Source organism: Coloeus monedula (assembly GCF_965178545.1).
Source record: "Coloeus monedula genome assembly, contig: HAP1_SCAFFOLD_80, whole genome shotgun sequence".
Classification (NCBI taxonomy): Eukaryota; Metazoa; Chordata; class Aves; order Passeriformes; family Corvidae; genus Coloeus; species Coloeus monedula.
The window spans coordinates 592694-606584 of NW_028120818.1; the positions used below are offsets into that span (position 1 = coordinate 592694).

Here is a 13891-nt window from a genome sequence, read left to right on the forward strand (position 1 = left end):
AACCCTGTGATGTCATAGCCACTCTGTGATGTCACACCACCTGTGATGTCACAGTCCTCTCTGTGATATCACACAGCTGCTCTGTGATGTCACAGCTGACTCTATGATGTCATACAGCCACCCTGTGATGTCACAGCCTGTTCTGGGATGTCACGCGACCACTCTGTGATGTCACACCAGCACCCTGTGATGTCACAACCTGCTTTCTGATGTCACAAGTGCTCTGTGATGTCAGTCTGCTAGATGATATCTGACCTCTGCCCTGTGATGTCATAGCCCAATCTGTGATGCCACAGCACCACTCTGTGATGCCACAGAACCACTCTGTGATGTCACAAAGGTGCTCCTTGATGTCACAGTAGACTCTATGATGTCATACAGCCACCCTGTGATGTCACAACCCACTCTGTGATGTCGCAGCCAACTCTGTGATGTCACACAGCCCCTTTCTGACATCACAGCTGCTCTGGGGGTCTGTGACACAGGCACAGAGGTGTTCCCAAAACTTCAGTGAAACAAAACCTCCTCAGCACCAGCGCAGCACGAAGCAGCAGCATTCTTTATTGGGCCGGATGCACGAGGGGAGAGCCCCTCCCAAAGCCGTGGGTGCCGAGTTCAGGAATGTTCCTGTTTGCAGACTGTGCTTCACAGACACATTCCCAGATTGTCCCACCAGAAACACACACACGATCATCATTGCCCCAAAATCATTGCAGATTTCCCCCACCCCTTTGCACATCCCTTCTTCTGCCCTGGGGGTCTCCTTGGGGGTCCCTGGTGGTCGCTGACCCCAAAGCCAGCCCTGACTGCCCGGTGAACTGGTGAAAGTTGGCACACCTGGGCTGGTTGCTGCCTACAGAATCAGCCTTGGGCGGGTCCATGGCCAGTGGCTTTTGGAGAAGAAGCATTGTATGAACCCACCAGGTGCAAACGGTTTTTCATCTGGCAAATTTCCCCCCCTTGGAGGGCTGTGAAGCTTCTCTTCCCTTCAAGCCTTCAGAAGCCTCACTCTGCTCCTTTACTCACATCCCACGAGTTCCTCAGCTGCTTTCACAGCCCTGTTCTTTACACAGCTCAAAGCAAGTGTCATAAGCACAAGTAGTGCTGTGGTCCCAGTTAGACTTTGCAAAAGTGACACCAGCCATCAGTCAGGGAAAATCCAAGTCCTCTAAATATTTTATCCAAACAGTTACAGTCTAACCCTCCCCTTAATTCCCTGCTGGATGCAGCAACTGATTTTATCCTCTCTACCTGATCATCCAATCCAGCATCACATTTGGAATGTGCACACAACAAGTGTTGCTGTTTCAGTTCAAGAATCCACACACTCCCTGTCCATGTAGCAGCAATGGGGCTAAAGCCAATCTGCTCTGGAAGGTCATTTTAGCTGGGGCTGGCAATTGTTCCTTTATTTCAGCAAACCCCAAAGGAGCTGCATTCACTGAAGTTTCCATTGGCAGAGCCCAATGGTGTGTGGCTGGTCTGTTCCTAAAGGCAGATCTTTGCGGAGCAGAGATGGATTCTAAAATCCATCCCGCTGGAGTTCCCGCACTGGGATGTTTCCCAGTTCCATCCCCTTTAACCTTTCCCCACAGTCGGGTTCCCAGTGGTGACTCCTTGCACGAGGGACGGAACGTTCATACCCCCAGTGTCCATGGTGCTCCTGATTCTCCCAGGGGCAAACGTGTGCTCCAAATTCCATCCCTTCCCACCCATCCTGGGGCTCCTAAGGATCTGACCGTGTCCTGCTGACACTCTGTGCCTCTCCAAGGCTCCTTGTTTGTTGGCTCAGCCCACGTGTCCCTGAGAAAGGCAGAATCATTTCTACAAACACAGCCCAGCCTCAGAGCCTGGGCCACAGCCAGGAGCCGCTGGACCTCAGCATTCCAAACAGCTCAAGTGTCTGTCCCAGGGCAATCCCACTTTTCCTTGGTCCTGGGATCCTTTGGCCTTGACCTTGTTAAATCTGGATATTTTATACCCACCTCTAAGGGGTCCTGTGGGAGGCCTGGGCTCCCTGCCCAGCCCAGACACACCTGAACTGGCTGGAAACATTCCCAGTGTCCTGTCTGAGGGCCATTCCAGACTGCTGGAATTTGACAGCCCCAGGGGGTATCAGTGCAATCTGTCAGCTGATCAATATTTCCTGAGGTAATTTCCAGATCCGCTTTGGAGATGTTACAATTCTCAGCACTATTGTTCTGATGTGCCCATGGTAAGGAATATTCTCCTTCCATCCCTGTCCAGGTGCCCTGGGTGCTATTTCCTTCCCACACGTGTTCCCAGATTTTTGTCAAATTGCTGACTGAAGCTCCCCATGGCACTGGATTTTCTGCAGAGGTTGGTGTTGGCAAACAAGCTGTTACAGGGGTTACATTCTGTCATCTGCCAACATCTTGCAGTGACTTTGAAAACCGCATTTCCCTTCCCAGAAGTCAGGAACATCGTTTCTATTATTATTATAGATACACAATGATTGATCATCTTCATCCAGATCCAATAAATAGTATCCCCTTAGAAAATCATATTCAATACCTAAAACAATAGGATTTATGTAAAACCCCAAACTCCACGGTGTCAGTCAGTCTTGTTTCTGCTGTGTTTAATGTGTGCTCGCTGGTTTTACCTACATGTGATGAACCCCAAGTTGGATTCCTTCTACCTTGAGTGCAGGGTAGGTTACCAGGAGGACTTGAGATGGTCCCTTCCACTTTGGCTGGATTGTTCCAGAATTCCAGGTTCTGATGCACACCGCATCTCCTGGTTGGAAAGGATGCACAGGCGAGTCCAGCCCCAATGATCTGTTGAGAACCATGCACCTTTTAAGGCTTACAAGAGTTAGTCCCAGTGCTATTAAATATTCATTTCTGCAAAGCTTCTGAGCCTTCCCTTGTCTTCTTGGTGCCACATGGGAAAGCTTCTGGCCATTCCAGAAAAAGGATCCACCAATACCAAAATGTGCCAGTGCCCCTTCTGCCTGGGCACTTCTGCAAAATCAGTTGGCCAAAATCACCTGGTGATTCCCATTTAACGAGCCCTGGAGGCAGCCTTCTTCCTTCAAAACCAATCCCATCTTTCTCAACAACTGATCTATCATTTTTTGCCATTTTGGTGCTTACTAGATGCCTTTGTAAACTGGCCACCAGATTCTCCATCTCCTCATGTGGTTCCTGATGTTTTAGTTCCGTTCTACATTAATTGTGGAGCTACAATTACCTGCCCACACGGGGTTACCAATCACCTGCTGGGATTTTCCGTAGCTGCTGCTGCTGCTGGGGCTGACTGCCTGTCCTGATCACTGGAATCTGGTTTGTGTTGCAGAACATTCCAGTTTTTGCTAGGTATTAGTGCAAGGAGAGCTTTTGCAGCCCCCTCTTGAGCTGTTTGGTCAGCCAATGGATTCCCTGGATTACCTGGGGAGTCTCCAAACCCATGGGCTTTACAAGGGCACCAGGGCCACTTCTTTTGGCTTTGGCACACTCTGCAGTAGGGGACTGATTTCTTTTTGTGCTCACTGGAGACCTCTGTGCCCTTTCCTTCCATGTGGCTCCCTGGGCGTGTATTATTGCAAACCCAGAGTTCAAATCAGTCCATATGGTCACCCTTTGTCCTTCAGGGATTTCTAGGCAAGGTCATTCATTCTGCTTTTTGTGCTGCTCTGTTCAAAGCTAAAGCCTGGCCTTCTAGGACCTGGCTCGAGGTTGCCACTGCACACCCAGCTGCCCGTTTCCCATCCGCACCACGCTGCTCCCACCAGGGTGCAGGGCCAGTGCTGGCTCCTGCATGGGATTGCTCTCGAGGTCCCAGAGTCTGCCAGAACACACTTGTTCCATGCATCCCAGGCAGTCATGGCACAAAGACTCCAAGCCTTCTCTTAGAAGGGACTCGAACACTTCCCTCTTCCCACCTTGGGGACCTTGAACCAAACCCTGCAAAGCTTTTGCTGCACCTTACAGGCAGGTCAACAGTTTACACCAGGAAAGGGAAAGGAAATGGGAAAGGAAAAGGGAAAGGGAAAGGGAAAGGGAAAGGAAAAGGAAAAGGAAAAGGAAAAGGAAAAGGAAAAGGAAAAGGAAAAGGTGCCTTGATCTGACGAGAGCTCTTTCTCTGATTTCCTTTGGAGCAGGGATCAAAGGCTCTCCCCAGAATCCTTCCGTGCTGCCTGCAGGTGCTGCCATCCCTCAGATGTGTTGGAATTCCAGAGGATGAGGCCACGGGGTGTCCCAATGGTGCCTTGGTTCCATGGCCCCGCAGTGTAACCATGGTGTCCTTGGCTCTGCAGTGGCACCATGGACCCTTCATTCCATGAGGCCCCACAGTGTGGCAATGGTCCCTTGAGTCCAGGAGGCCCCACAAGGTCCCAATGGTCCCTTGGTTCCGTGGCCCCGCACTCTCACAATGCTCTCCTTGGCTGCACAAGGTCCCGCAGTGGCACAAGGGTTTCATTTTCTCCTGGATTTCTTTTAGCTTGCTTTCTTTCTTCATTCTTTCCTCTTTTTTCTTTCTTTTTCCTATTTTTTTTGTTGCTTTCTTCTTTATTTTATTTTTTCTTGTGTCTTTCTTTTTTTTCTTTTTCTCTTTCTTTTTTGGTTCTTTCCTCTTTTTTTTTTAAAGTTTTTTTGTTTCACATTACTTAGTCTTTCTTTCTTCTTCTCTTTTTCTTCACTTTTAAAATTTTCTGGTTGATTTCTTTTCGTTTTCTTTCCTTCTTTTTTCTTTCCTTCATTTTTTTACCTTTTTTCTTTTTCTTGTCTTTCTTGCTTTCTGTTTTTCATCTTTCTTTCTTCTTCTGCTTTCTTTGGTTCTCTTGTACTTTTATTTTTTCTCATGTCTTTCTTTCTGTCATTTTCTTTCTTCCTTGTTTCTTTCTTTCTTCTTTTTTTGACTTTTCTTAACATTTATCTTCTTGCTGGTTTCATGTTTTCAGTCTTTCTTTTTTTCTTCCTTTCCTTCTTTCATTTTTATTACCTTTTTGCTTTTTTCTTTCTTTCTTCATTTTTCAATATTTCTCTTGGTTCTTTAATTGTTTCTTGCTGCTTTCTTCTTCATTTCTTTTTTTTTCATTTTTCTTCCTGGTCTCACATTATTGAGTCTTTCCTTTATCTTTTACTTTCCTTTGCTTTTTAAATTTTCGTGTTCATTTCTTTTAGCTTACTTTCTTCATTCTTCACTCTTTTATCTTTTTTTCTTTCTTTTAAATTTTTTTTGTTGCTTTGTGTCTTCCTTCTTTCTCTTTTGGCTTTCTTTCTGTTCTTCTTTTGTTTTTTTCTTGTGTCTTTCTGTTCTTTTTTTCTTTCTTCCTTGCTTCTTTCTTTCTTCTTTTTTTTCTTTTTCTTTTATTTTCCTGTTGCCTTCAGGTTATGTACTCTTGCTTTCTTTGTTTATTTCTTTGTTTCTTTCTTCTTTTCTATTTTCTTCACTTTTTTCATTTTCTTGTTAATTTTTCTTTTCTTTCACTTTCTTTCTTTCCTCTTTTCTTCCTTTCTTTCATTTTTATTATCTTTTTGCTTGCTTGCTTCCTACATTTTTTAATGATTTTTCTTTCTTTTTTAATATTTTTTCCTTGTTGGTTTCATGTTATTTAGTCTTGCTTTCTTTCTTTTTCTTTTCTTTTTTAATCACTTTCATTTTCTTTTTTATATGTCTTTTGATCTTCTTCTTTTCTTTTTTTCATTTTTATTATCTCTTTCTTGCTTCCTTCCTTCATTTTTAATTTTTTTCTTTCTTTTTTTTCTTTTTTATTATTTCTTGTTCCTCTCTTTCCTTCTTTCTTCTTTTCTTTCTTCGATTTTACTTTTCTTCCTTCCCTTCCTTCTTCCTTACTACCTTCCTTCCAAATTCCTTCCTTCCATCCTTCCTTCCTTCCTTCCTTCCTTCCTTCCTTCCTTCCTTCCTTCCTTCCTTCCTTCCTTCCTTCCTTCCTTCCTTCCTTCCTTCCTTCCTTCCTTCCTTCCTTCCTTCCTTCCGAATTCCTTCCTTCCTTCCTTCCTTCCGAATTCCTTCCTTCCTTCCTTCCTTCCTTCCTTCCTTCCTTCCTTCCTTCCTTCCTTCCTTCCTTCCTTCCTTCCTTCCTTCCTTCCTTCCTTCCTTCCTTCCGAATTCCTTCCGAATTCCTTCCTTCCTTCCTTCCTTCTGAATTCCTTCCTTCCGAATTCCTTCCTTCCAAATTCCTTCCTTCCTTCCGAATTCCTTCCTTCCTTCCTTCCTTCCGAATTCCGAATTCCGAATTCCTTCCTTCCGAATTCCTTCCTCAATTCTCACCCCACTGAAGGGGTGCAAAGCAGCAGGACCCCCTCCCAATTGGGATCCCCTCACCCTCCCAAAATGTGGGGACTTCACTTCAGGCCCCCAAATTGCGGGGGGTTTACAGCACCTTCCCAAAATTCACTGCAACCTCCCAGAAGCCACTTAGAGGCCCCAAAACTGCGAAAAAGCACCAGGAGCCTCCCCAAAAGCAGCTCCTGTTTCCCTCCCTTGAGTCCCCCACTCCAAGTGCTCAAACCACCCCATCCCTCCTAAACTTCATCCAACCCCCACGATGCCACCCCCATCCCATCCCATCCCATCCCATCCCATCCCATCCCATCCCATCCCATCCCATCCCACCCCTCCTGGACACCAATTCCCCTTCTGTGCTTCCTGACTCCCCACAGCCGGGTCTTGGGGCCGACGGATCGAGCCATTTGGGGCTGCCATCGACACACTGGGGCTGGCATTGAGTTGATTGCAGGCACCCGCTCAATCCCTCCATCCCAAATGGGAGCTTGGAACCTCTCCTCAGCCCTTGCTGTGCCCATGGGCTCACCTCAAGTCCCAAAATGAGAGCCAGGGCCCCACAGCCCATTCAGAACCTCTCAACATTGCCACAAACAGCAGCATCCTTCCCAAAATGGGCTCCCCGCATCCCGGACAATAGGTCCCCCTTCCAAGTACCAGAGCCCCCCTCTCAAAACCCCTCCCAAAGCATTGGGGGGACCCCAAAATTGCCTCAGGAACGGGACATACCCTGACATCCCTTGAGGAATGTGGGATACCCCAGAACCCACTGAGGAACGGGGTCCCCCCGGCCTCATCATGCGCAGCCTTCAGCTGTCTCAGGCAGAGCCCATCCCGCCCTCAGCAGCCCCAGCCCAGCCCAGCCCAGCCCTCCTGGGCAGGAAGCCCCAATGGCCGAGCCGGCCTGGGACACTTGCAGGGATGCGGGGGCAGCCGCAGCTTCTGGGGCCAGCCTGGGCCAGGCCCTGAGCGCCCTGCCAGGGAACCATTGCTGCCCCACATCCCATCTCAGCCTGCCCTCGGGCAGCGGGAAGCCGTTCCCTGGGGCCCGGCCCCGCAGGCCCTTGGCAAGAGTCTCTCTCAGCCAGCAATTGCTGCTCCTCCCTGCTGCGGGGCCCAAGCTGCAAGTTGATTTTCTGCCGCTGGCCCCGGCCCAGCCCCGAGCCAGGGCCAGGACCTTGCCCTGGAGCTCTGCGGGCGCTGCCTTTGTGCGGCCGCAGCGCAGCGGCCGCAGCTCGGAGCTGCCCTTTGTGTCCCCGCCGGCAGCTGCCAGAGCTGGCGGGGCTGGGCCAGGGCCGGGCCAGCCCCGGCCTTCCCGGCTCTGGGACACAGCGGCGGCAGCCCCAGCCTTCCAGCCCTGCACACGCTCCCACACAAGCCTCCAGAGCCGCGGCCACGCAACGCAACTGACCGGCCGCTGACCCCCCAGCCTGGCCTGATGGCCATTCCTCTGCCCACACCTCGGCCAAGCTCCCCTTGGCCACCTCCTGAGCCACAGTGCCACACACAAGTGGCACATACAGCTACAGAGCTCTGCCCAGAGCTGGCAGGGAACGTTCCTTCAACAGAAAAACCACCAAGAAAAAGAGAACTGCCCCCAGCAGAGCTGTTCCCTCCTGCAGTAGTTACACCTGCACACCCACAGCGCCTGAGACTGCAAGCAATGAGCATTCCCTGGGCACATGTGCAGCCCAAGCAGCTCGAGGACAGCCTTGCAGCAGGACTGCTCTCAGCTGAGCCAAAAAGGCCCCTCTGGCAGCTGCAGGGCCATTGCAAAGGGCAAGGGCCAGAGCCTGGGCCCACGGCGGAGGAAAGGGCTCTCAATTCCCCTGCCCTGGCACCTCAACCCTGTTCCCAGGCTGCTTCCCACACAGGATTGCTCTGCAGGACTGCGGAAAGCTGAGAGGCAGCTCTGGCTTCTCCACTTTTCATGTGCTAAAGCTGCCTGGCAGAAGAAATGGAGGGACAGCTCTGGTGGCACAATCCCTCCCGGCCCAGGGCACAGCGCTGGGAAGGTCTTTCCGTGCCGAGGCTTTGCTGCGGCCAAGGAAAGCTCCTGGCTCAGGGTCACCTTTCCTGCTGGGCCAGAGCCCCCGAGTGGCCCAGCAGCAGCAGAGAATTCCAGCACAGCCCCGGCACGGGCAGGGTGGCCCTGGGCGGGCTGCGGGAGCCGGCAGCGCCTGAGCTCAGAGCAGCTGAGCCCGGGGGCTCTTGGCCAAGGCCGAGGCCCAGCGAGCATTTCTCAGCTCGCAGGGTGGCCTGGAAAGGTGCTGGGGGGGATCATTCACCCCCCAGGGCGGTCCCAGTGGCTCCCAGGATTTCCATGTCCGTGCTCCCAGCGCTGCTCCCAGCCCTGATCCGTGGGGATGGCAATGTCCCGCTCCCTTCCCGGGGCAGGCTCACACCTGAGCCAGGTGTGCAGGGCAGGACCTTGCCCTGAGCCCAAGCCCTGTCCCCCCTGCAGGATCTGCTTCCCATCGGCCTCTTCCTCCTGCGGCCCCAAGCCCAGCTCGGTGCTGAACGAAGGGCGCTGGGCCGGGGTCATCCCCCGGCGGGGGCTGCGCACCCCCTCTGCCCCCTCCCCAAATTCCCTCCCGGGGCAGCAGGGGCTGCCTCAGGAGCCCTGGGGCTCCTGGGGCTCCGTGCTTTCCTTCCTAAAGAAGAGAACTGTCCTTCCCATCCAGGCTCCCATGGCCAAAACTGAGATTCTACCTCCCAAATTCTGTCTATCCAAGGATTGCTCCCAGACAAAAGCTGCCATGAGAGACAGATCTGGCTGCCCTTGCCCATGGTGGCCACCTCTCATCTTCTTCCAAAACTCTTGGACTTTGTGCTTTTCTTTCATGTGGAATAAACCCATCCTTCTCAACAAGGTGCCCATGGCCAAAATTGGGATTCCACCTCCCAAATTCCCAATATCCAAGGGCTGCTCCCAGACAAACCTGCCAGGACAGACAGATGTGGCTGGCCTTGGCCTCTGGTGGCTGTGTCTCATCTGCCCCTGAAACCCTGGGGCTCGGTGCTGCCCTTCCTCTGGAGACCACTGTGACCCTGCGTGGCCTCGTGGAACCCAGGGGCCGTTGTGACCCTGCAGGGCTGGTGGCACCAAGGGGACCATTGTGACCCTGTGGCGTTCCATGGAACCAAGGGGCCACTGTGGCACTGCTGGCCCCAAAGAACCAAGGGGCCTTTGTGACAGGGCAGATGGGGAGGCCCAGAGTGGACACCAGGAGAAAGGAATTTCCCTCCCAGGCAGGGCTGGGGTGCAACACGTCCCCCAGAAGGAGTCTGGAGCAGCCCAAGGCTTTGTGTGCCCAGGCAGAGGCAGGCAGGACGCAGAGCTGCCAGCAAAGGAAGGGGCCAGCCAGGTGGGGCAGCCGGGGGGATGAGGACAGCCTGCAGGGACAGAGGCACAGGGCAGGGACACCGTGGGACAGCCTGGGCTGCAGAGGGCAGAGGGATGGGCAGCAGCTGCAAGGCCCTGACAGAGCCAACTTGTGCAGCCCTTTGGCCACGGCTGCTGGCCCTGGCCCTGAGGCCAGGAGGGGACAAGTGACCCCTGCAGCCCTGGGGCCTCAGGGCCTCCTTGTCCCTGCCCAGCAGCCTGGCAGGGGCTGCCCCATGGTGCTGCCCTGGGCACTGCCCATCCCCACATCCCAGTGCCCCGGCAAGAGCCCTGAGCACTGAGGGAGGGACAGGATCTGCCTTGCCAGGGGCTGGGGCTCAGGCCTTGGCCCTTTGCACTCATGGAACACAGCCAGCTTTGCTCAGCACCAGAGACACCTTTCCCTTGCTTGTCCCCCCCTGCCATCGCTGCCTCCAGAGTTCTGCTCTCACTGGAACCTGGGGACACTTTCACGTGAGTCGTGTCCCTCACTGGGACCCATTAAAAGTTAAAGAAACTTTGGACTTTGAATCTGACTTTGAGTTCTTGGGAAGTTTTTTGAAGACACTCTGAGGGACTGAGTCTGATATGAACAACACCAAAGCCCCGAGAGGGTCATTAAAATCCTTGTGCTGCTGCTGTGCTGCTGAGCTGGGCTGGGCTCCTGGCACAGAGGGAACTCTCAAGCTCCTGGCAACCAAGGAGAGCTTCAAAGAGGCAGCTCTGCTGAGGAGCAGCTCCTCTGCCAGCCCAGCAGGGCTGAGGGCACTGCTTGCAGGTACCTGGGAGGAGTGAGCAGAGAGCTGGCTAAAGCAGCTGGGAGGGCAGCTCTGAACTCATTCCTGGAGAAACCTTCCCAGCGTGGGACACAGTGAGTCTCTGACTGCAGGGATCCTCTAGAGCTGGCCCATGGCACGGCTGCCATGGCTGTGAGGATGGCTCTGCTGCCGTTCCTGCCTTGGGGGAGGATGTGCTGCAGAGCGGGGCTGCCCTGGGCACCGTCAGAGGGACAGGGCAGGACGGCTCCTGCTGCCAGGGCCGGCTGCAGGCTGTGAAGGTGGGCAGCAGCCAGGGGTGCCCAGGGCTGTCCTGCAGAGCAGCTCCTGCAGCCCTGAGGGCTCTTTGCCAGGCCAGGGCATCTGCCACCTGCCAGGGGCAGCTCTCAGCCTGCCTGGCAGCTCCCCATGGGCGGTGCAGGGGAGCTGTGGCTGCAAGGAGTGACTCCTGCAGGGCAGGTCCTGCTGCTGTGGAGAGGCTGCTGTGGGGGCCAGGGCTGCTCAGAGCTCCAGCTCATGCCCAGCTCATTCCTGAGGGGATTTTCATGAGCACATTCAGGGCAGGAGATTCCTGCTTGAGTCTCTGCTTTCCTCAGTTTGTGCTCCCACTTTTCCCAGGCTCAGCTTGGTGGGAATGGAAACTCAGCTGTGCAGGTGGAGCAGGGGCTGAGGCTCTTAAACCATCCCACTGAGGATTCCTGGGAGCCTCAGCAAGTGCCTGCACCTCCGCGGCCTCCAGATCCAGCCAGCATCACCTTTCCATGGTGCCCAGGCCCGGGGGAGCTGCTCTTTAATCCCCGCAGCCCCGAGCGGCTGCCGGGCAGGGCTGGCCCAGGGGCTGGGCTGGGCTCCGGCAGCAGCGGCAGGGACGGAGCCCGGGCCGCAGGAGCAGCTCCCGGCTGGGACAGCTCCAGCAGCAGAGCCGTGGGCAGGGAGGGAGGGAGGCAGCGCTGAGGGCAGCCCTGCTGAGGGGAGCTGTGGCAGCTGCCGGGCCTGCCCTGCAGTGCAGACACCGCCCTGAGCAGCGCAGCCCCGGTGTCCCCTCGCAGCCAGCACAGCCCTCAGCCCGGGGGCTCGGGGCCCTCAGCCCGGGGGCTCGGGGCCCTCAGCCCGGGGGCTCGGGGCCCTCGGTGCCCTCCTGGGCCGGCAGAGCAGCACCAGAGATGAAGGGCATCTCTGCGGCCGCGGGCCCGTTCCTGCTGCCCGGGGCCTGAGGGCGACTGTCCTGCCCTGGTGCTGCCCGGGAGGGGCTGGGCAGCGCTGCGCAGGGAAAGGCTTTTCCTCAGGGCCCGGCTCTCTCTCCTTGCCCTGCTCAGCTGCTCCTGGCGCTGCTCAGGGGCTCTCTGGGAATGGCAGCTCCAGCTGCAGGCTCAGGCCCAGCCCTGGGGCTCCTCCTGTGCAGGCTGAGCACAGCAATGGGGTGTCCCAGCTCCCTGTGCCCCGGGAGCTCTGGGCACGCCGGGCTGGGAGGCTGGCAATGAGCCGGCTCTCCTCCAGCAGGGCCATGGACAGGACCCTCGCTGTGCCCTCGGGATGCCATCCCAGCTGTGAGCTGCCTTCCAGGGGACACTGGGGCCGGGAGTGTCCTTGGCCAGCAGTGGGGCTGAGACTCTGAGAAAGGCTGAGCCACTTTGCTCTGCTGTGGGTCCCTCTGCTCTCAGCTGTGCCAGGCTGATTTTCAGGGGAACACAGTGACTGCCCTCGATCTCAGGAGGGGCAGCTGGGGACAGATGGAGCGACAGAGCAGCTCCCCTCACCCTTCTCTGAGTTACAGCCAATGCTCTTGCCTTGCACAGCTCTCTCTGCTCTCCCTGGGCACAGCAGGAAACCCTCTCAAAGTGCCTTTGGCCGTCACCGTTCCTTAGCCCTGGCACAGGAGATGCTGCCCAGCTCCTCTGCCTCAGGAGCACTTTGGGCTGATGGAGTCCAGCCCCAGGACCGGCCCCTGTCCCCATTCCCATGTCCCCGCTGAAGCAGAGCAGAGCTGACTCCTCGCTGTCCATGGGCACAGCCCCTGCTCGTCACAGCAACGGGGCCAGATCCCAGCAGAGCTCCAGGCACGGGGCTGAGGGAAGGGCTCTGAGAAAAGGAAAACTGGGGGGCAGGGCCAGGAGAAAGGGCTTGGACATTGCTCAGCAAAGTCTCCCCTGACTCCTCACTGTCTCCTCCTTCAACAGCACTCCATGGCCAGAGGCTCAAAATGTGCAACAGCAGCTCCATCAGCCCCTTCCTCCTGCTGGCATTGGCAGACACGCGGCAGCTGCAGCTCCTGCACTTCTGCCTCTTCCTGGGCATCTCCCTGGCTGCCCTCCTGGGCAGCGGCCTCATCATCAGCGCCGGAGCCTGCGGCCAGCACCTGCACAGCCCCATGTTCTTCTTCCTGCTCAGCCTGGCCCTCACCGACCTGGGCTCCATCTGCACCACTGTCCCCAAGGCCATGCACAATTCCCTCTGGGGCACCAGCCACATCTCCTACTCAGCATGTGCTGCTCACGTGTTTTTCTTTCTCTTCTTCCTCTCAGCAGAGGATTTCCTCCTCACCATCATGTGCTACGAGCGCTACGTGTCCATCTGCAAAGCCCTGCACTACGGGACCCTCCTGGGCAGCAGAGCTTGTGCCCACATGGCAGCAGCTGCCTGGGCCAGTGCCTTTCTCTACGCTCTCCTGCACATGGCCAATACATTTTCCCTGCCCCTGGGCCAGGGCAATGCCCTGGGCCAGTTCTTCTGTGAAATCCCACACATCCTCAAGCTCTCCTGCTCACACTGCCACCTCAGGGAACTTGGGCTCATCACTGTCAGTGCCTGTTTGGTGTTTGGCTGTTTTGTGTTCATTGTTTTCTCCTATGTGCAGATCTTCAGGGCTGTGCTGAGGATCCCCTCTGAGCAGGGCCGGCACAAAGCCTTTTCCACGTGCCTCCCTCACCTGGCCGTGCTCTCTCTGTTCCTCAGCACTGTTATGTTTGCCCACCTGAAGCCCCCCCTCCATCTCCTCCCATCCCTGGATGTGGCCCTGTCAGTTCTGTACTCGGTGGTGCCTCCAGCCCTGAACCCCCTCATCTACAGCCTGAGGAACCAGGAGCTCAGGGATGCCCTGAGGAAAGTGAGGACTGGATACTTTTCACAAGTTAAAATCTTTCTATTTCCTTCTGCCATGCGAGGAAAATGATGACTGGGATGCTTCTCAGAAGCAATAAACTCTCTCTTTTCTGCTCCAGAACCTTCAGAATGTAACTCTTTACAATCTTGGCCTCTTTTTCCTCTTTGTCCATATTTTCATTGGTGCTTTTTCTTATTCTTTTTCTGGTGTTATTCTGCTTTTTATAAAGTACTGTAGTACTACTCCTTGCATTTCTGCATGAACATCTACCTTTCTTTTGAAACACAAAGACTTTCAGGAGGCTTCTTCCCTGTGCATTTGAATCAAAACAAGGGGCTGCCCTGACCTTTGTGT

The 13891-nt window shown here is 54.6% G+C and overlaps 1 protein-coding gene across 1 annotated transcript; it reads left to right on the top strand.

Annotated features, from left to right (window-relative positions):
* Positions 1-12637: 12637 nt before the first annotated feature.
* Positions 12638-13606, top strand: LOC309585608 (olfactory receptor 14J1-like; the record flags this gene model as incomplete). Its single annotated transcript, XM_082303546.1, has 1 exon — positions 12638-13606. The coding sequence occupies one exon, from the start codon at positions 12638-12640 to the stop codon at positions 13604-13606; it is 969 nt and encodes a 322-aa protein (XP_082159672.1).
* Between the last annotated feature and the right edge of the window lie 285 nt (positions 13607-13891).